Consider the following 23510-nt stretch of genomic DNA (forward strand, 5'->3'; position numbering starts at 1 on the left):
GAGGATTTTGCGTGCGATACGCAGGAGGCCAAAGCAGATTCCAGCGTTTTTCAAGGCTTATGTCTTAAAGTTGAGTTCCTGGTCGAGCCAGACACCTAGGCTCTTTATTTCTTTTTTTGGGGTGGGGGGTGTTCCCATGGAGGGAGGCCACAAGAGCTTGGTGGGGAGTTTGGATGGATTGCCCAGCAGTAGGATCTCTGATTTCTCCCCATTAAGTTTGAGGAAAGATTCACTCATCCATTTTGAGATGTTGGTGAGGCACGCGGATAGGTTTTCCTCACATTGGGCAGACTGATTTAGAGAGACAACAAGTTGGGTGTCGTCTGCATACATCACTACCTTCATGCCAAAAGGTGTCACAATCTCCTCCAGAGGTTACATATACACATTAAAAGTGTGGGGCTCAGGGAAGAGCCCTGGGGAACCCCACACTGCAGGGGGAAAGTTCTGGAGCAAACGTGTCCATCAGCGACCTCGAAGGTTCTGTGCTCTAAAAAGGATTTGAGCCAGGCCAGGGCCATGCCAGTGACTCCAGCCCTACTAAGCCGGTGGACAAGAGTGGCGTGGTCCACAGTGTCGTATGCGGCGCTAAGGTCCAGGAGGATCATTGCTGCTGATCCCCCTGCGTCCAAGATAGATCTCGTTTCTTCGACCATTGCTATGAGGGCGGTGTCGGACCATTATAATCTTCCCCATGATATGCTTTTTACAGCTACTGAGCTAGGATTCGCCTCTCAAGAGGATATTTCCCTCCAATGAGTTGGAAAATGCAGTTTGTTTGGAATATGTGGTTTGTCTTACTGTTAATAAGTAGGGCTCCCGGTTTTATGGTATTCATTTTTTTGCCATTTCCGTCTGTATTTATCCAGATTTATTTTTTGGGCATTTTTTCTGTATTTATCCACATTTATTTTTGTCACAAGCAAAAGAAGACACTACAGCTAGCATTTTTCCACATTTATTTAAATTGCGAATGCACACATGTGCTCGGTTGTTATTGGTCAACACTATAGATTCATCTGAAAACTTTGCCATTTGCAGAATGTCCCAAATATGCTTAAAAGTGCTATCACAAGCCATTTGTCTCAAAGCCTTGCAGTTTCTGTCATCAGCAGAGTGCCACATCCTCTCCCCCACTGAACACTTTACTGCCCCCCTAAGAGAAACTCACACTGCCTTCCGATGCAACCCAATTGTGCCCCGCTATAAACACCTGGAAGCAATTCAATTCAAATTATGCACTAGACCCTCTTACAGGACCAGGTGGGGAGAGACCATGTGGCGACGGCCCTGACTAACTATTTGGACTTGAACTGGGAGGGGGGAGATATACCCTGAAGGCGGTGGTGCGAGGCGAATGTATGGGCCTTGCCTATGGGGTGCCCTGGAGCCCGGACAGCGCAACGCATCGGAGCTCTCACCCGTAAGGTGTTGTGCAACGCGAGGTTTAAATTAATTCATTTCAATTTTGTACATCGCACCTATATCACCCCGGTCTCCATGCAGCGCATCTCTGGAGAAAGACGGGACGACTGCCCTAGGTGTGGGGTGGAGGGGGCGGGATTTCTGCACTTGGCCTGGGAGTGCCCGCTGGTCGGGGACTTCTGGAGACAGGTGGTGGAGCACATTTGGAATGTTACGGGCCTCCGGATCACCTTGACCCCTCTTGATTGTTTGTTAGCTTTGGTCACCAAGCCCAAAAAAAGAAATTTATCCTATAAGATGTTGCAGCTGCTCCTGGTGTTAGCACGGCGAAGGGTGGCTATTACCTGGATGGGACAAAGAGCCCCTGAGATATCATTGTGGCTTAGGGATGTCAGGGAATGGTCCTTAGCTGAGGAGACACACGTGCAGCACACCCATAGGGATGAAAAGCTACAGGAGGACCAGCTTGCATGGAGGATGATGTGTGCAGTGGGGTTGTCCTGCAGTGACTCGGACGCCACAAGTGCTGAACTGTTTACCCCGGAGGAGTCGGAATCCGAGGGAGAGGGAGGCGGGAGCGGGGATGTGGGGGGACTGAGTATGGGGTAGTGCCCTGCTGCTAACGCACGTATAATCACTGTTGCAATTGTGATTAGCTTTGTTTCCCGAAAGTTTGCTTAGGATTCGGATGCCTGTGCTCGAATGGACCCTGATGAGATGAACGAACTGTACACACATGTTTTGCTAATGATGCCTAGTTTGGGGGGGGGGCTATTTCGATGCTCCTAAAAGTTTTTCACCGATAAAAATGTCAAAACGTGATGATACCATCTCCTGTATGTTAAGTGGTTATGGATGCGGAGCTCCTTAGCTCATTACCATATTGCCCCCAGGATGTGGGCTGAATGGCTGTGTTTTATCTAGGTCTTCTGGACCAAGTCCCATTATGTGCTGTGATCTCGCTCCACTGTATACTTTTCATCACAATAAAAAAAAATGTAAAAAAATAATAATTATGCACTAGACTACAGTAATATGCTGCCTGAAAAAAAGTAACATACTGGGAAAAATCAAACATAGGGAATACAACTTAAAGCTTTTACACTCATTATACTGCATCCTTTGTGTATAAGGAGCACTACTTTTGTAAGGTACAAACGTGCCCTTCCCAGTTTATCGCACTATCTGCATATTTATGAAATATCTACTCCTTGCTACTACTTTTTTAGGGTGCTCAGGTGTGTTCTTTGTGTGCTTTCCCTAGGCTGGGGCAAAAAGCAGCCACCTGAAGTGCTGTGATCCATCGCTCCGGGGAAATATTCGGAGGTGTTAGACTGGAAGAGCTACCATGAGTCAACACAATGTTCACACGATCGTTCACTGACGTCAGAGAGACGACCACTGGTAAAATCCTACAAAAAACAGAAATAATACTCATCTAGGACTGTAAAAGTGCTACTTGTAATATTCTTGGAAATATGGTGTTTTCTTACGTTTTTTTTTTCGTTGTCTGTTATTTCTGCTCACATCTATCATTGGTACTTTACGTTTATAAGAAGTCATTTGATTGGTTATCATTTTTTGTTTAACTTTCAAAGATGTAAAAAAGAGTTACAATTGTCAGAAACTCCAGCAGTCCCTGGGGCCTCTCGCCCGCGCTCGGGAAGCAGTCCAGGAGACAGGTTTGTTGACGGTGCACCCTCGTTTGTGAAGGAGGCCGCAGCCTGCAAGGGGTTAACCAGAGCCAGTACACATAGTCCTGCCCTCACCTGCCATGCAACATCCGAAAACACAGCAAGCTCCCCCATCCCCCCGCCTTCACATACTTATTAATTAACAACATGGAGCAGGGGACGACGCTGAGCCTTTTAGGACTCGGTGCAGGCCATTCTGTAATTCCTGCTTCATCCTGTGGAATCGGGTTTGTGGATGCCTGAATCGGGAGGGTTGGCATGTCTGGAAGCACCACAATGAAATGGATCAAAAAACAAAATAAAGACTTTTACTGTAAATGACTTTGTGGCTGTGTTATGTCCAGTTAAACTTTCTCGACACACAGGACACGTGTCATGCTGTTCCAGCCAGGGCACTATACAGTCGATTGCAAAGCAACTGCCTTACTGTTTCTTCCCCGTTAAAATCTCTTTGAAAACCGGGCACTCCAACACAGAATCTGCACTTGAAAATCCCAGTCTGCGAGCACAAGAGAGAGGCTGGAGCAATTGGCAGAGTGCAGAGGCAGGGGCTGAGGGGTGAACAACAAAGCCTCATTAACATGTAAATCGTCTTTTAAAAACCTGTGAAGTACTCGGGTGCGGCTGTGTGTGCGCCTGGAAGCTGTCTCAGCCGGGCTGACACCTCTTAACCCTCTAAGGACGGGGAGACACCAGATGGTTGGGTGGTGATTCTATTGATGTAAATGAAATTTACTAGTATTTTCCCGTTTTTTTATATAAATACAGATAAAGAAAAACTTTGTTTTCCATCTGTATTTATATGTAAAAATCAGTTTAAACGGAAAACCGGGAGCCCTATTCACAAGTACGAGTTACTTACCTTCAGTAACGATGTATCTGGTAGAGACGATTCTTGCCGCAGATTCCTCAACGTAGAATTATCCCCAGTCGTGAGGCTGAATTGGAAATATTTTCCTGCCACAGCATCTCTGCACTCCGAGGGGCGGTACCACGTGAAGTTTGCGGGTGTGACGTCAGCAATGTCATATAAGCCCCACCACGGCGCACCAACGTCCGTTTTCTTCGGAGAACTTTTCCACGCCACAACGCAGAGCCAACACAAACAAAAACTGTGAGAATATGGGAACAGTGTGCGAAAAAAACAGATAAACAGAAAGGAAAGAAACAAATTATGACTAACAGCACCATCCGGGAGAGTGTGTGGCACCGAAAGTCATAGAAGGGAAGAGCAGAGCACAGCTACTGCAAAGCAACCCTGCAAGTAAATACAACATCCTCCCAGGCAGCAGAAAAGCATGTGAAAAATGTCACAGCAGACGAAAAGGCCTGCAACTACAGACTACTAACAGTGAGGGTCATCAAGGTCAGAACAGAAGAGGAACGACAATATACCCCAAGACAACACCAGCAAGTGGAAGTGCATCCCCGATGAGAGCTAAGGGTGAAGCACAGCCAAGGGACCCTAACCCAGAGGGCTGCAGAGGAGGCAAACATTGCAAGCAATGAAAAGGAAGAAGAGCATGAGCAGGACCCACACTGGAAGACCAGAGTGCAGGGACGCAGAAGTACCCATGAACCCACCAACCACTCACCAAAAACAAAGGAGTGGCTCAGACAACAGAACTATGCATCCCACTCGAGAGGAAGTAAGAGAAGGAACTCGCAGAAGACACAACCACCCGGAGGCAGGCGAATGCAGAAAACCAAGCTGAAGGCGGTCGCAGAACGGGGAGGAAGGGAGGGACATGAAGGAATCTGCGGCTAGAATCGTCTCAAGCAGATACATTGTTACCGAAGTTAAGTAATTCGTACATCTGATAGAAGCTCCTAGCAGCAGATTCCTTAACGTAGAATAGATACTCGGAGAAGGGCCAGCGAGAGAAGCACAAGCTACTACTTGTGTAACGATATATCTGTAAGAGACATTAGTTAGTGATAGATTCCTTACTTTAGAATATCCCCAGGCGTCAGACTGGATCCGGAAAGTTTTGCTTAGCAGTGTGAGAAGTTGGCCTGGTATATGATGTTCACTATTCTAGGGAGCACCTTGCACCAGTCCAAACAACCCTTTTGGTGATGGTTGTAAAGTCAACCTTATAGACCAGCTATCCTAGAGGTAGCGTGGACAGAACAGTCTTAGGCTAAAAGACTCTTGAGGGCGTGTAAAGCCAGCTATTTTACCATATGTAAACACTTGAATATCAAATGAAAGGACACCTCACAGGATATATATATAAAATATATATGTATTTATTTACTAACACACTCCTCTGAACTCTTTATGAGATCAGAGGCAAAAGCACATAACAAGTTACACTTAGAAATACAATAAATAGCACAATATACAGTTAGGCCCTAGGGGCGCGTCACACCAGATTCTAAGTAAGTGGTATAAGAACCACGACTTGGGAAAGGAGAAGACCTAGGGCATCGCTGGGGCTACACTATCTGACCCTTAGGTTAGGAGTAGGAGGCCCACAGGCGGCGCGTGCAGAGTCAGTACTCTCACGCGAGAGTCAATCGAAAGTCAATAGGAGCGTAAAAGGTAAGTAAATGAAGTTTTAGGACACTTCCGTTCTAACTAGGATTACACAACTAGCAAAACTGGACACTAGGATAGTCAATCCCTACAGGAGCACCGAACTACTCACGTTACCTCACCCATGGGCTGCGGGTGCATAGGTGTCAAAGTGTGTCGGGTTTTCTCGTCGTTTCCTATGGAGCCTTGGAAGAAGACGCTGCAGGCGACCAGGAGGAAGGTGTCCGGGTGGATCCAAGGGTGGATCGGAGTTAAAGAGGACCTGCAAGCAGAGGGGACAGAGTCTAGGTCACTAGCCAGTGACCGGGTGGAACCAGGGAAGGAACCAGATGTCGTTGAGGAGCAATCAGGTGCTGGGGTGAAGCTTGTAGTTGCAGCCACGCGGACCAGGAGGCGTCAAGGACGACCAGGTGCTGGGGAGGAGCTGTCCCACGAAGGATCTCGCAGATGGATGGGTCGGCTTCAAGATCAGAGCAAACAAGCCTAAGCAAAGGCAACCCACGCAGGATACACAAGGAGCTTCTGGTGCAGACCAGGAGGGTCTGAGGTACTTCACCTTTGCAGGGAAGCAAGGGCCAGTCTGGAGCACCCAGACCAGCGGTGGATTTTCACAAAGGATGGTCGCCAGGGGCTACTAGCCAACGGGCCAGCAACCGGACAACGCGTCAAGCAGAAAACAAGCAGAAGGGCCCCACGCAGATATCGTGGAGTGTGGAGGGCTGGTCTTCGGTGCAGGTGGAGCTCGGTGTTGGGGTGTCTCAGTCCCCAGGGCACAGCTTCGAGGAGGCCTCAGGAGCTGCGCTGTTAGCAAGTTGTCGACTTTTCAAGGTACCTGCTTCCACGGGTCCAGACGCCTTCCACGGGGCTCAGCAGTGCTGGAGTCGCGCAGTGGGGTCAGAGGGATCCAGGAGGCGAGGTCTTGTCAGGCTCTGTGCTCGGGTTCCGGCGGGAACGGGGACAAAGCAAGCCGTTGAGTTGCTGGATGGTGCCTGGTTTCCCAGGGTGGTCACTTCTTGGCCACAAGGGAGATTCTTCAGTCTTCAGCTTGGATACATGTCGAAGGATCCAGAGTTTTGTCTTCAGTCGATTCCAGGATTAATCTAATTTCTCCTGGGCCAGCTCCTACCTTTATACAACTAAAGGGGGCTGGTTTGCTCACTAGGTCCCTCCTATGGGTGGGACCAGGAAGGGGGGTGGTTACACCCCCTTCCTTTGTCCAGTTTCGCGCCAGAGCTGTGGCTGGAGTGCCCCAGCAACCGATTTGAACTGGGCTATGCATGAAGCACCTAGTGTGCCTCAGGCAGTGTCTCAATCTATTCAGCCCTCCCTGTCCCAATACACATCCTCCTGTCTGGGGTGGCGCTCGCACCTCCCCAAACAGGAAACCTATTGTCCAAACCTCCGTGACTGGAAGCAGCAGGAGGTCAGACTTGTGTCTGTGGCAGCAGCATCCATTTTGTGATGCTGGGGCTCTGGTTAACTTTAACCGGGATAGTCAGAACGAGCATGTCTTGTCCCTCTAGAAGGGTGGAATGCTACCCCCGTCGCCAGAATTTGAGAGGGGGTAGTATTCCAAAGTGTATGACACCTTACACAACATGTTTTGATAAAGCCAAACCAAGGTTAGCATTAACCGCGAGGATTATAATGCACTTAAGAGTATATGGTATGGCAATATCCTAGAACAGCTATAAGGACATGGTTCCGAAAGCTGCAGACAGGCTCAGCTCATGCTAGAGCATCATCTCACACATAACCAAGCCCTCTGCCTTCAGGATTGTTAAGGCCTGCCATAGGAGTGACTTATAGGTTACTATGTGTCTATATGTAAGTAGGTATACGAATACTACACCTAAGCAAGAGGTGGTTACACGACCTTGCCCCAGCTGAGTGATCAGCCAGTTGTGTCTATTTGAGTGGCCAGCCAGGGGTGGCATAATACATGCTGCAGCCCCTGGTAGGCCTTCGTTACACCTATGCCCTGAGTACCTATGGTACACTTTTACAGGGGCTGACAAGGTGACCCAATTCCCAATTGTGTATGTACCTAGAGTACATGAAGTCCATTTTACAGAGAGAGCAGATAAGCCTGGGGTCCTGAATAGCAGGATCCCAGGCCAACTAAGTCGAAAACCAGCTAAACACTAGGCAAAAAGTTGGGGGCAACCATAGTCAGGTATTCACCTTCCTACAAGCAGTATCCCTGCGCATCAGTACGTGGCGTCATGCGGCTCCGTGTGCGTCGCTGGCGTCGTAAGAGTCAAGATGATGTCACGGAGACTACTTAAGTGCCAACCATGCGCGCGGACGTCAGTTCTGTACACGACTTTCCGCGCCGAAACGCAGAGCCATGCAAGAAACTGACCAGTGGTGCATAAAACTAGGGCCCTAAAAGGGAATTACCTTAACCGTAGTAATCAGTTCGCAGAACGGGGAGGACGGGTGGGGCGGTAAGGAATCTGTCACGAACTAATGTCTCTTACAGATATATCGTTACACAAGTAGGAACTTGTGCATCTGAAAGAGACACGTTAGTGATTGATTCCTTATCTTAGAATAGATACCCCAGCAATACCAACCCCGGTGGTGGGACTGGGAACAAGATTACACCAGAAGGTCACAGAGCACAGAAAGGCCAAAGAAGCCATCTCTCAGGACCTGACTGTCAAGGCAGTAGTGCTTGGTAAACATGTGCACGGAGGCCCACGTAGCTGAATGACAAATGTCCTGCAAGGGAACGCTGCGTCCCAAGGCAGTAGTGGCTGCAGTTGCGCTGGTCGAATGGGCACGCAATCCCACAGTAGGCTCCTTCATGGCCAAGGAGTAACATGCTTTAATGCACAGAACGACCCACCGGGCGATGGTCTGTTTGTGCACAGCGCAACCTCTTTTGGCGCCCACGTAACCAAAAAAAAGCTGATCATCCACCCAGGCACTGCTGTGTACGCTGCAGATAGAATGCGAACGCACGTTGTGGGTCCAGGCGGTGGAGGATCTCCTCTTCCCTTGAAGGATGTGGAGGCAGAAAGAAGGTGGGCCAAGTGATGGTCTGCCCAATGTGGGAGGACGTAACAACCTTTGGCAGAAAAGTAGTACGGGTCCTCAAAACCACCTTGTCCGGATGAATAGAAAGTAAGGGAGGTTTTGAAGAAAGAGCCTGGAGCTCACTCACCCTTCTTTCTGGCAGGGGTGATAGCTACCAGGAAAGCAGTTTTCAATGTGAGAAGACATAACGGACAGTTATGAAGGGGCTCGAAGGGAGCGCACATCAGAAAAGTAAAGACAAGGTTCAAGCTCCACTGAGGCATTATTTATTTATTTATTATTTATTTAGTATATTTGTAGAGCGCAAAACCTGTCACCCAGAGGGCATCCTGGCGCTTTGATCAAGAACCATAGACTTTAACAGCTCAGGCCATTTATGGAAACAGGTGGGTTTTTAGCGCTTTCCTAAAAGGAAGGTAGTCCTTGTGGCTTCTCAGAGAGAGTGGCAGGGAGTTCCAAAGTTTGGCCGCTGCAACACTAGGAGCGGCCACCCATCCTCACTCTGTGAAACCTCGGAACTACAAGAAGATGCGCCGAAGAAGAGCGGAGGGGCCGCGAAGCAGAGTACCATGCAAACATCTTTTGCAAAGGGATGGGGCCCTGTTGGTGAACAGCTTTAAACACAAGACACGCAGCTTTGTATTGTACCCGCAGATAAACCGGGAGCCAGTGTAGGTCTCTTAAAGCAAGGGTGGAGGAGCTGGACCTAGGGCGAGAGAGAGCCAGCTTGGCGGCCATGTTTTGCACCCGCTGTAGCTTACCGGTCAGATTTTTTGGGGCTTCCAAAAGAAGCCCATTGCAGTAGTCGAGGCGACTTAATATGGTCCCACGAACTACTTCCGGCCTTGCTTGAGCGGGGAGAAAGGGCAAAACCTTGCGCAGCATGCGCAGCAGCATCATACACGTAGAAGTGGTTTTATTGACGTGTATGTCAAGCTGTAGGTTAGGGCCAAAAATCACCCCCAAATTACGGGCTGATTCCGCTGCCAGTACTGGCTCAAGGAAGGTACTAGGCCAAAAGTTCTCTGGGAGTGCCCGCGGAATCCGGTCGATGGAACAATTGAGTACCTCCGTCTTGGAGCTATTAAATTGTAGGGAATTAGCTCGTAACCAGTCTGCTGTGGCTGCCATGCAGCGATGGAAAGTATCCAGCGAGACCGCATTATTCCCTTCCAGAGAAAAGACCAGCTGGGTGTCATCGGCATAATTAAATGCTGAGACACCGAAAGATTTTATTAGCTGGACTAAGGGACGGAGGTACAAGTTAAAGAGTATAGGGCTGATGGCTGAGCCCTGTGGGACCCCCTGTCCTACACTACTTGGCTCAGAGCTAAATGGTGGAAGTGAAACCAACTGATGCCTGCCATCAAGATAGGATGTCAGCCAGTCTCTTGCCCCCTCAGTTACCCCGCACTCCTCCAGTCTCCTGACAAGGGTCCGATGGCAGACCGTGTCGAACGGGGCCGACATGTCGAGCAGCACTAAAAAGGCTGCCCGACCACTGTCGACACGCGAACGAAGATTGTCCAACACGGTCACCAGCGCGGACTCCGTCCCGTGTCCAGGGCAGAAGCCAAACTGGTCCTCATCGAACCAGCCGATGTTCTCCAGGAAACCTGAGAGTGAACGAGTCACCCATTTTTCCAGAATCTTAATCGGAAAAGGGAGCAAGGAAATAGGCCTGTAGTTGGAGAGACAGGCAGGGTTTAAAGTGGGCTTTTTAAGCAGAGGTGACACTACTGCTAATTTCCAGCATTCTGGCACCGATGCTTACTCCAAAGATTGGAGACAGATCGAGAACAAAGGCAGGAAAAGATCTGCGTGGAAAGCCTTCCAGAATTTGGGGGGCAGTGGGTTGAGCGGGGACCCCGAGGACACCGTATGTGCCACCTTACAGAATTCCTCGAAGGAAGGGGAAGGAAAAAACCTTATTAGGGGTCGACTGGAGGGGGTAACCGGAGCTCCCAAACAAAGGTCAGGGGCATTGAGCTGGGGTCGACTGGATGGGCTGCCCGGAGCTCCCAGACACAGGTCATCACCATTATGAAGGGCACGGGAGAAAACGTGTGCGTAATGCCTTTAAGGAAACGCGGAGCGCCAGTCTGCGGTTTAAGGACCTCAGTGAGGATGTTCGACTTCACAGTAGCGACGGGGAGCGTAAGCGCCAAGGCCTTGGCTGCCCGGGTCAGCACCATACTATCAGCAGCCCCCTCCTCCGTAGCCACGGTAGGTGGTGAGACAAAGCCAGTGTCAGGGGAGGTATCAAGACCACTGGCTTCCCCTAGCTCCTCGTTCCAGTCCTGGAAGGACTGACACTCGCATGTCAGAGGGTCCTCAGACCCCTCCCAATCCCCTTCGTCCTCCATCTCCTGAAACTCAGGGTCAAAGGATGGAGCCGGATCAAAGAAGAAAGGCTCTTCAGCCGGCGTCGAATGCGCCAACGCCGGATCCGGACCAAGAGAGGGATTAGGGACGGCGATGTGCGAGGACGGCGCCGGGGGTGACACCCTGGGGGTCGTGAGGTCGACTAGCGGCGACCCGGATCCGGAACCAGATCCAGCGAGAGCCTGCGGCGCAAGACCAAAGTCGCCGACGGCACCGGGGCCTAAGCACCCGCCGGGGCCGGAGCGCCCGGCCCGCTTGGACTCACAGTCGGGGTCGCGGGGCCCGGAGGCACCGCAGGACCCGGCGGAGGAGAGAGAGACCTCATGGCCATAAGGAAGGCCTCGATCTCCTCCGGCGTCGCGTTCAGCCGACGGACCGGCGGGTATGGAGCTGGCTGCGGTGCCTGCGGCTCCGGCGAAGCCAGTGTCGCCCGAACCCCCGGCCGCATCGCACGAGCGTCAGGGGGAGTCAGAAGAGCGATGGCGTCTCTTCAACTTCTTGTGCCTCTTACCTGAGGACTTGGAGCCCGACGAATGGTGTCGACCTGTCGAGCTTGGATGACTGTGGCCCCGCGACTGGTCCCTCGACCCCCTCCTGAACCGGGACCTTGAGCGGCGCGGGCCGACTGCCGGCAGTCAGGGCACGACCGGTCGTCGTGGTCGGCCCCAAGGCAATACAGGCACCGGCAATGGGGATCGGTAACCGACATCAGTCGGTTGCAGTCGGTACAGGGTTTGAACCTGGGCATTCCCTACCGGCACCTAGAGTCGTGAGACTCGAGAAGAGATCAAATAGATCTAAAAGTTTTAGTAAAAAATTACTAAGGTACTGCTTTCTCCGGACCTGTGCTTAGCTGGCGAGGAAAAAAAGAATTGGCGGCGTCTAAGTACTCCGACGACGTCATCCCGGCGCCAACGACGCCGAAGACGGATGCAGAGCCGCAGACGACGCCTACCGACGCGCAAGGGTACTGCTACGCAAAATTTTACGGATCCCGTCTGACGCCTGGGGGTTATTCTACGGTATGGAATCTAACTAACGTGTTTCTTTCAGATAATAAAAACATAACCAAATACAATGTCAACAGACCACTCCGACTCAGTCATTGTGCAGACTCCAAAAGAACTTCAAGACTTACTCTACAAATTCACATAATCTAAGTGGAATATTTGTAGGTGCATGGTCACCCGCAGGCATCATGGTACTAGGACGAGCTGCAAAGCAGTAAATAAAAACTAAAGACTGAATCAAACTAACCAAACACCTTCACCTCCCGCCTCTCTGTCGTGAGCCCATTATGGAGCTGATCAATCTTTCCCTCAGAGAGGGCGTGGTTCCGTTACCCTGGAAACAGGCTGTGGTCAAACCCATTTTGAAGAAACCGAATTCAGACCCCCTGCTCCCGGAGAACTACCGGCCCATCTCCCTCCTGCCTTGGACCGCCAAGGTCACGGAGGCACACGTGAATACCATTCTGTCTGCCCACCTCTCGCGTAATAACATCCTTGACGAGACTCAAAATGGGTTTCGTGCTCAACATAGCACTGAAACGGCTTTGCTCTTCATGATTGAGCACTTGCGATCAGTGCTAGACGCGGGGCAGACCGCGGCGCTCCTATTGTTAGACCTGAGCGCCGCGTTCGACACGGTGTCTCATGACATTTTGCTGCGGCGTCTGGAGAAAGTGGGGATTGTCGGGAAGGCTCTTAAGTGGTTCCGCTCATTCCTCTCGGACCGGTCTTTTAAAGTAGCCATTCCACCTGGCCAGTCCTCGTACCATTCTCTGGAACTGGGAGTCCCTCAGGGTTCTGCCCTCAGCCCCACATTATTCAACTTGTATGTGAAACCGCTGGCTGCTGTCGTTAGGCAATATGGCCTTACGATGACATTGTATGCCGACGACACGCAGCTGGCGGTGACACTCAGTGGGGACCCTGAGGTGACTGCGCCCAGATTCCGGGCAGGACTGATAGCTGTGGCTAGCTGGATGCGTAACAACTGCTTACAGCTTAATGCAAAAAAGACCGAGGTCCTGATTGTGGGGAAGCAGGCGGAACTCTGGGGAGACCAGTGGTGGCCTCTTGAACTGGGGGCGATGCCTATTCCAGTGGACGAAGTTAGAAATCTGGGGGTATGGCTGGATTCTAACCTTTCCTTTGCCAGCCATACAAAGAAGACAGCAGCCACCTGCTATGGCATTCTGCGAGGACTTAGACCAGTTCTCAAATTTTTCGACCCTCCCACACGTCAACTGGTGGTTCAGGCCTCTATCCTCTCTCGGATAGACTACGGGAGTGCCTTGCTCCTTGGAGTCAATCAGGCTGAGGCGACGAGGCTTCAGAGGGTGCAGAATGCTGCTGCACGGGCCATTGTAGGTCTCCCGAGACGATGTTCTGTCTCGGCCTCTCTGCACTGGCTTCCGGTCAGACAGAGAATCAAATTTAAGGTTCTCTGTCTGGCATTTAAGATCTTAAAGCTGTCTTCACCTCCGGCCCTGACAGGCCTTATTTCTTCTTATGTCCCTTCGCGATCCCTTAGATCCGAAGCCCAGTATCTGGCGAACAAGCCTAGGTTTAGGCTTAGCAGGATGGGAGGACGTTCCTTCCGCGTGTTGGCGGCAGATTTATGGAATTCCCTTCCTGTTCACATTCGGGCCCTCAACAGCTTGACCCTTTTTAGAAGGGCCATCAAAACCCACTTGTTCATCTCTGTAGGCTAATATCCCCCTCTGTTAGCTATGATCTGTTGTGTTGTTGCATATGATCTGGCGCCAGGACGCCCCTTTGCTGGGGCAGCTGTTGCGCCTAATAAATGTTATTAACATAACATAACATAACATCTTAAAGGCACTATAGCAAGAAATAATAACTTACCTTTCCGGTGCATAATCTATCTACTTGCAAATTCCACACTTTCTGAATACCCCAGCAACCAGACTGGATGTGTTGGACTTGGCCCTTCTGGCAGGTTCACCCCTAAACTTTTTGCTTTTAATGGTGACCTGGTATTAGTGATTTTTGGCTTCTGCGCACTTTACCACTGTGTCCCAGGGTAAAGTGCGTGCGTGTAATGAGGTTGGCCTGCCCTCCCATAGGAATGCTTGGGGAACGTATGTGTCCCTGGTAGTTCCTGATGCGTGGGGAATGCAAGCTCGAGTTTGGTATGTGCGGACCTGTGTGATTAAATGCTGTGCGATGATGTTTGCGGCGTTCATGTGTCCAGTGTGGAAGTGCCACTTCTAGAAGTTGGCATGTAGGTGTAATTTATGTGAATTGGCTGTCTGGCTCTAGCTGGCTGGTGAGCCTGGCTCCATGAGTCATGATGGGTCCTCCCCGGTGGTGAGTGGAGAGATCTACATGAGTGATGTGAGGGAGGAGTGCACCTGGGACCTGAATAGGGCTGGGCTTTCCCCACACAATGCTGGCTCCGCCCCTTTGGTGCGACTGATGACCCTAGCCTGGCCAGTGAATAGGGAGTGGGGCTGAGAAAAACAAAGTGCTCCAAAACCAGCTGCGACTGGTTTTTCCACCCACCCTGCAGACACAAAGGGATTTACTGTATAAGAAGGGTCGGTGTCCCCATGAATGTGTTCTCTTGCTGATCCTAACTTGAGGGGTGCCTGCTGCTGGGCGCCAGGAGGACGCGCCACTGGGACTACCTTCCTGCCCGGAGGACCCTGTGAGCTGGGCCCTGGGCCTAGCCTTTGCCCCCTCCTCCTGCCTCACTTCTTGGATCTTATCCCTGCACCTTTGGGGCCTGCAAGTGCCTGGGGAGTGCTGCCCTCCCCCCCTCCCCCCAAAAAAATAGCGTGGGACGCCGCTGGTGAGACTTCTATCCTGAGGGATTCCCGGGCGTTGGGATCCCCCTCTTCTTTACTGATTTGCGGCACGGGTGCCCACCCATCACTGCCAGCCGCTTAAATGCCCGGGTGATTGCCCTAGTTGGTGCTCACCCCGCCAGGGACCTTGCCGCCGTATTTTTATTTCGAGGGTGCCCACCCCTCGTTTGCCCAGCAAAAATCACCGCTGCGGCAGCCCCGAGGCCGAGCTCTTCCGGAAAAGGAAAGGCAGCCGCCGGCGTCACCCTAAGGCCGCGCTGGGATTGGCCCAGCCGGCCGAGCCTGCCACAGTGTCATTGTTGGAAGGCCCTGGGATTGGCCCCCGAGTGGGTGGTAGCAAGGCAGCAAGAGACGCTCCTTAACGAAGTCACGCTGCGTCCACAGGAAGCCCCGGCGTCTCCTAGCAACCGGGGCCTCCCTGCAAATCAGGGCCTGGAGCGGAACCTGCCCGGAAGTAGGAGGAGGCCGGGCGAAGGCTCGTAGTCGGGGCTCCCATACTTGGGGGAAGAGCCCCGGACTGCCTGCTCGTCAGGGCAGGATTGACCTGGAGCCTCGACTACTCCATCAGAGAAGCGCCGCTGCACAGGAGGGAGCTGAAGGAAGAATCCCGGTGAGTGGGGCGGTAGTTCTGCTGACAGGGGGAGTGGATCGGGGCATATTTTCGGTGCTTCCCCCCCCCTGCATGGCGCCCTAAATCATGGTTTTGTGAAGGCACAATTGAGACAAGTGCCTATTTGAGCGGCCCCGTCTGGTCAGGGGGGTCGCTCCCACAGAGGAGCCTCCATTCCTGGGGCACAGTTCTTCAGAGCCCACGAGAGGCTCAGGGCCCATTTGGTGATCGCGAGTCCGCCGAGAGTGACTCCAACGTTTTGAAGGGCATTACAGAGGGTAGAGCGGCCCCAGTTGGCAGCGGGCCACTCCCCCAGTGTGGGGCACATTATTGCAGAGCCCACGAGAGGCTCCAGGATCCTAGGTTGTTTTGGGCCCCTTGTCTCTGTGGAAGCCCGAAGGAGATTCCCAGCTGCTCAGCACTTAGTGGGCAGCTGCTTTGTTTAGGCCCCCCAGGAACCGTTGCGCAATCTTCTTTTGCTGCCTACGCAGCCTGCCCTGACATTTTGGACACAGGGTGTTTCAGCCCCTGAGAGGGCAGTCGGCCTGGGGGACAGTTCTACATGTTTTGGGCCCTTGCGAGGGTACATGTTTATGCCCTTGGGATCTTTGCGCTATATGTGATTACTTACCTACACCTCTGAATGTGTTTTTATGCATCATGTGTCTTACCTATACCTCTGAATGTGTTTTTATGCATCATGTACAAAGTTCTTGCCTATACCCTTAAATGTATTGTTATGCTTAGGTGGTTGTTTTTCCTACTATAGGTCCTACTAGTGAGGTCCTGGTTCCCTGCGTGATATTTTCCTAAGGTGGTTAGGGTTGCGTAGGTGGTACTTACCTTTTACCAGTGGTTACTGGTTGTGTGCTACATTTGTTATTGGTGCTACAGTTATTATGTGTGCTATGTGCTAAACCTTATTCCTACCAAGTGCTAGTTCTAAAAGTGCTTATTCCTGACAGTGGTCCATGTGGCCCTGTCCCATGTATAAAATCCACTGTAAATTCTGCACGTGCCTCTGGCACATTGTAAAGTGTGTGTTTCTTATCTAATGTGTTTGGTATAATACAACACTATTTTTATATACAACCTTGTGTGGAGTTTCCTCTGTGGTGGGCCTTGGGTGTTGTTGCTGGGTGCGCGCGCAAACACTTAACCTACATTGCCTCCGAGATTAGCCTTGCTGCTCGCGTCACGTTACCTAGAGGGTGAGCAGGGGTTACCTTTGGAGTGTAACTCCCTTGCCCTGACTAGAGTGGTGGTTTCTGCCTGGCTTTGGCGCAAGCCTTAGCCAACTGAAAATCCCATTTCTAACAATCAGAAACAATTTTTTATATATTTCGTCAACGCTGGTGGGGGTACGGCCCTGCAAAATGATGGAAACAATGCCACTGTCACACCACTTGAGCTTGCCTCAGCACCTTGACGTCTGGTCCCTTTCTTCTGCTTCTTTCGACGTGTATTCAGAGTTGGCTCTTCTGACCAGATTTCTTCACACAAGAACTTTAATGTACTTCAAAAAATGTCCATCTGGTGCCTATGATGGCTACCATCCAACATTAATCCCTGGGGATGTGAGGCTCAGAAGTAATAGTCAGATCTCCATCGCAGACTCCCATGACATTGGGCTGTGGTGACTGGAGTTTAAGCATGACACAAAGTTGTGCGAGTAATCCTTTAGCATGCACACCAAGGCCAAAGACAGAAAGGCTCATGATGACTGCCAATCCAGATGTAGGTCCCGTACTCAGTGCAAGTCACAAAGTACTCTGCTTCAAGAACCTCTAGAGAAAAGTCGTGCAAACATAAAAAGAATAGGAAACACAGCAACTTTTCCAAACGTCTCTCCTCTAAAGCATAGTCACTAAGACCAAGAAAATTACAATGACTAAGACTGCTATGCTCTAAAACAAATGTCTTAAACTTTTGACTTTGGTGGATCCTCATTGTATTATTATTGTAATATGGGGACCCCCAATGAGTTATCAATGGAAGCTGGAGACCCCAGTCTAAGAAATTTCTATGACTTGAACTTCAAAATAATACACAAAAATAATAACCACCAAATAGATGTTCAAATATTAAACTTTTTTGGTTAATTCACAATTATAGAAAAAGTTTTCAAATTTTCAATTTTGCATCTTTGATTTTATATATTTTATTCATTTTATTATCTTATAAATATTAATATTGTAAGAACATTGCAGACACCCTGAGCAGGCCTCGCGTACCCCTAGCGGTACTCAGACCACAGGTTAAGAACCACAGAACTAAACTAAGACTATCCCAAAGCTGTGATACAAGTACACAAAAGGTTCTCCCACCATAAAATAGCTCGATAAAAGGAACGGATTCTAAAGAGGTCAAACAAAGCATACACGGTATGCTATAAAGGGGCCTTAGATAGTGGTTATATCATTACAGTTTGTAAAGTTGCATTATTATGTTTACAGTTTACTTGGAGACCCTGATTGCATCCTTAAAATGGTGCGCAAGGGAAAACATGGCTCCACTACAGTCACTCGAACAATGTTCTGAGACAGAAAGGTAGGGTAATATCTTCACATGTCACATTTACCCTTTATGATTGCCAATATCATTTTTGATAAAATCAGACTTCACTTACCTGCGATATTGTTGTCTCATCACTTCATCTCCGCAGAAAAAGCATATGGTGCCAAGCAATGCAGTGCTCGTATTACACAAGTTGAGTTCCCTTGGATTTGAGAAGTATGTCACAGTTACCATCTAATTAGGAGAAAAATATGTTCAAATTATTTGGAAAACATCATATGCACGTCAGTCAGTATTCAAAACACAAAAATTAATTTTGGAGCTCACAACAAAATCAAAATGGGATGTGGACGTCACAGATGAGATCTTACCTGCTGTGTTCTTTCCAGAAGCACGAACCTCTCAGGAGAAACACTAATCACTTTTGGGTCCATAATTGTTCTGGTTTGGATGTTCATGAAACAAACCGCTTTAATATAAGCAGCCCTTGATCCTGTATTTCTCAAAGAGAAGGTGGCTTTGCTCATTTTGCCATTGGAAATCCCATTTAATAGCAATACGTAGCTATCTGACAATTTTTTTACATTTTCCAAAATGATATTACTTGTTCCACCATAGCCAGATAAAGGTATCTGAAAAACATTAATTCAACTATCTTGAAAATATGATGTAAAAAATACAATTATCAGTACACATTATCAATACAGTTTAAAATTCTCATAGCTGTGCTATATAAGGGAGGAATATCCGGAAACTTTATTAGATAAATTACACATTAATTGGACATTACACAGGATAACGAACACAAAGTTTACTATTTAATTCAAAAGGATGAAGTAAAGGGCTAATCACCAAACAAACGATGTAGCCAATGCAGCATGTAATACATGGTATGGCATAAGATGTGTTTAATTTCTATGGATGAGGCAGCAATATTTAGATTTTACATAAAACTGTTAATCAAGAAAAGTTGTTATCCTGATAATTACTCACAGATCACACAAGTTATTAAAAAACTATTCTTCCGTTTGTAAAATACAATTACAAGCAAGGTAGCCAACATGTAAATCAACTTTAGAAAGCACTTAAGCACAAATGCCAGTTTAGGCAACTAAACAGGTGGCCATTTTATTTCTTTCAATTTCTTCCTTCAGTCCAAATAATCCTGGTCTTGAAAAAGCTTAAGGTAGGCAAGAGCACAAAGATGGCTAAAGATTTATTCATGAGCATAACCGTGCAACATTCCAAGAGGCACCAGCTTTTGGTCATTAGTGTGTACCGATACTCGCCTTGATCAGTATAAAAAGCTGAGAACCACGTAAAATAAACCTTGTCCAATGGTCTTGGTCTTCTCTATAGCATGTTATGTTATCTTCATAGTTTGAGAAGTACATTATTTCTGTAGATACATTCATAAAACATGAATACTCATATCATATTCTAGCCCAGAAGAAAGCATTACTCCACTGAAAAATCGGTCAGTTTATTATTCCAATTGAACATTAATCTAAAGATGACAATATCTAAAGTTGTGAGGAATAGCAATGGGAGGAGTGGTATAATCAAATATTAGTCCAGGATTACTGTAGACAGCATAAAGTTGCCACCTCATTACCTGTTGTTCTTGCCTGTCTTCTCATTTGAATTTAATTGTCCAGTGTATTAAGAAGATAGAAAAACTGCATTTGATTTCTTTAGAATTGTAGGATAATAGTCAAACAATTCTATAAAGGTTGAAATCGAAATGAGGTGGGGAAGCAAACAATCACTTCTCTCAAACATCCGTAATCTGAACAAACACACTAATTTAACATTTTATTTAAAGAGTAAAAGCAGAACTGTCTGCTTCACTCTGGAAAATGCCATATTTATAAATCTAATCCTCCATTTATAAATTATGGGTATGTTCATACAGACTGAATCACTTGGAATCTGTCAGAATACTGATGGATTGTCACTTTTATTATACTCCATTATCAAAACAGCCAAAACATTTTTGTGAGGAAAAACAGAACAAGCACATCTACTAGGACCTAAAGTGGAAACCACCACATATTGAGCAATATTAACATAGTGGACATCTGTAAGACAGCAACATGAGGTCAATACATTCAAATGCACTGCTGTCTGGATTGGGATTCCAGGGCAGAAGTCCAGGTAGGACACACCTTTTAAGGAATCATTTCCACTAAATTAAGATATTTCACTTTTTTAATCAACCACATGATGGTTAGTATGGGCTTGCCATTTTATTCAGTGCTCATGTGCATCAATGGAGATTCCATGAAGAAGGAAAAGTAACTTCCCTGCATTCCTAGTTTGTCTTCATGGCAATCTCTACTGCACTTACAAGCACCCTCCCTGGTTGAAATGAAACGCAGTGCTCCCAAATGTCAGGATCCTAAGTCACTGATCAAAAAGAACTTACACTGACAGGGCATGGTGAGATACTGGTGGAGCGTGCTTTCTTGAAGATGGAGTGTCACTTTTCCAGACTCTTAGGAGTGCAAACTATTTAGCTACACTGATGTGGTTTCACTTTTCCTTAAAAAAAAAACCCTTTTCCAAGTCAAGTCTCTATATTGACTTTTTAAAATTAAAAGTTGTCTTCCCTAAAGAAAATAGACTATTTTCAGCCATTTTCGTTTAACAGACTATCAAAAAAGTTGTATTTTGGGGGACATGTCCAAGATGGCGGACGAGTAGGACGTACCTACCCGCCCCTTCTGCCCGTAGCCCGGGCCTCACCTGCATAGCCTTGTCCAGCTTGACCTGTGTAGCTGGACCGGACCCAGCCTTGGCCTGTGCTTCGCCACAACACCTTCAGCCTGCTGCTGTGCCAGATTCCTGCGCTCGGAGCAGAGCTGCGCCTCACTAAGCTGAGGAGCGGGGCTCGTTCCGGGACTGGCCCTGTGCGGAGATTTGTGCTGTGGAGTACGGAGCTGGGGTGGAGTTGGCTGGCGCTGGGGAGCTGCGCGGTTGCTAGTTGAGGCTTCTGCTGAGCACCGGCCTTGATCGGGAACACAGGCGCGGCTCCGCTGTCGGGTGGCTGCAAGGGGCTAGAGCGGCTGAAGTGTCCCTACACACCGACAAGATGGAGGCGTGGGGCTGACCTTGCGGGCGGACTCTTAGTGTCCTGGTTGAGGTGAGCAGCCCCCCAGTGCCCCGGGTGCGTCGCCTCCAGCTGCTGACCTTGCTTTTCTGCACTCCGGTCCTGGCTGTCTACCTTGCTCAGCACCCTTGGGGTGGAGCGTTAGTGTCCCTGCGCTTTGCTCTACAAATCTAAGGAGGAGCCTCTCTGAGTTGCAGAGGAGAGCCACATAGCGCGAGTGGAGTCTCCACCAGACGACTAAGGGGAATCAGAGCACTTGAGCAACAGGGTCTATCTTTGTAGTGGCGGCCAGACGGCGGTGTGGGTCTGAATTCGCGGGCGGTTCTCTAGTGCCTTCCATAGAGGTGAGCCGCCCAAAAGCGCACGCTGTCTGCATACCCTAAATATTGGCTCTACATTCCCAGACCCCCCCCAGCCCTGGTTTGTCGCCAATGTAGCCCACTGCTGTGACTCTGATGTCCTTGGCTGCTGACCTCAGCTGTATCGCCCTTTCCCAGCGCCTCAGGAGTGAAGCACCCAGCGCTGATGCGCCCCGCCGCCTTATTGAAGTGAAGGGTCACGCAGCGCATTTGACGCGCCTGAGTCCCTAGACCATTCAATTTATTCACTCCATTCTGTGTCGCTGGCGTTCATAGCCTGTTGTCATTGCTCTGGGGCCGATAGTCATCTCCAAAGAGCGGGCCGGGCCAACGCTAACATATTGGGCTCCCTTGCCTCCTCAGGAACCGGAGCTGCCTTCATTGACAGAGAGGGGCAACCACCGAATAACTTCTCGGTCTGTTCTGTGCTGAGCGTTGACCACCGCTTGGCGTTGCACTGCCCTGGGCCGCTCATTCTCTGCACTCCTTGTCACGTGTTATCCCCGGTGCATCCCCTCCAAGGTAGTCTGGTGCAGGCGATCACTAATGGCTGTGGCTCGTTCCCGGAAAGATAGATCAGTTAAGGACTTGCTGATCAAAGCGGGAACTAGTGGTACAGAGACAATTTCCAAGGCGGGAGGAGCCGGCGAGCGGAAGGGGACGGCTGAGCCCGACGGACCTGTCATGCGGAGTGTCAATGAATCACTCTTTGCTGATCTAACCAGGGAGTTTCATGCGAGGAAGAGGGACCTTACAGCTGAGATCCGTGAGATGTGTAAGGACCTTGATTCCATGAGAAAAAGGGTGGATGACCCAGAAAACCAAACTGCAGTGAGGGGCAACAAGGTATCTCAGCTCCAGCAGGAAGTTCTCAAGCTGAGAGAACAAAACTTAGATCTTCAGTCCCACACAGAGGACTTGGAGAACCGCTCCCGCCGCAATAACATACGGATTTGGATGGCGCCTCAGGGGGCAGAGGAGCAGGACATTGAGGCATTTGTCGTGGCACTGTTTCGCCACATATTGGGAGACCCCCCCCCCGGACCAGGAGATTCCACTCAATTGGACGCACCCAGTGGGCCTTAAAAGATCGCTTAAGGCCCCTCCTGATATCCTGACGTGCGTCCACGATTTTAAGCTTAAAGAACTTATCTTGCGCGAGGCACAGTCTCACCATCCCATCGAATTCCGCTCCTGCAAACCTCTTCTCTTCCGTTTAGACTCATCTTTAAATGGGAGGGTACACTTCGGCAAATACCCTCTTTGGAGGAGGCGGGTCCGGTGAAGTCTTCTGCTTCTCCCCGCCGTGATAACACTACACGTTGGCGGTTCGTCTATGAGCCCTCTTCAGGATCCAGAGATGATGGCCAAAGAACGCTCAGCAATTCTCCAGTTGCTGTCAGAGAGCTCCAACTCCGCGGACTGATCCTTCCTCTCTTCTTTGAGTAGCAGATTGCATTGCACTGTAGGGTTACAAGAGTCGGTATGGTTGGAGGGGGGGGGGGGCAGCGGGGCTCCTGCTATCCATCCCACTTCTCTCCGCAAGCGGATAGCCTGGGACATTAGTGAACCTGTAGATGGAGATTTGCATGACTGACTTTTTCGTCATGTTTGTTCATGTTTTTTTTTTTGTTGGGTTGCCTCCTCCTCCAAGGCCGTTCACAGTTGTACTACGCCTTCATTGCACCTGCCACATCTACTGGCACAGTGTTGCCACCTACAGCCTTTTTTTGAGTCCCCATTTCCAGGTTCCCTGAAGTTATTGTGGTGTCCCTTAATGTAAAAGGGCTAAACAATCCGTCAAAACGCTGGGCCGTTCTGTCCTACCTTGAACCCTCAGACGCACACATTTGCTTACTCCAGGAGACACACCTGCTCCCTGCTGATACCCACTGGCTACGATCTAAGGTATTCCCCCACCAGATGTCCTCGGTAGCCACTTCCAAAACTGCTGGTGTGGCTATCCTGGTTTCCTCTAAGTTT

The 23510-nt window shown here is 49.4% G+C and overlaps 1 protein-coding gene across 1 annotated transcript in view; it reads right to left on the minus strand.

Moving 5' to 3' along the window:
* Window positions 1-23510, minus strand: part of CEP192 (centrosomal protein 192) — a 1919503-nt gene that overhangs the window by 602864 nt on the left and 1293129 nt on the right. The window contains exons 32-33 of the mRNA XM_086965571.1: window positions 18428-18688; window positions 18169-18290 (exon numbers count right to left, since the gene is read on the minus strand). Coding sequence (XP_086821697.1) covers window positions 18169-18290; window positions 18428-18688 — 383 coding nt within the window. The remainder of the gene's footprint in view (window positions 1-18168; window positions 18291-18427; window positions 18689-23510) is intronic.

Source organism: Lissotriton vulgaris, chromosome 4_1 (genome assembly GCF_964263255.1).
Source record: "Lissotriton vulgaris chromosome 4_1, aLisVul1.2, whole genome shotgun sequence".
NCBI classification, from domain to species: Eukaryota; Metazoa; Chordata; class Amphibia; order Caudata; family Salamandridae; genus Lissotriton; species Lissotriton vulgaris.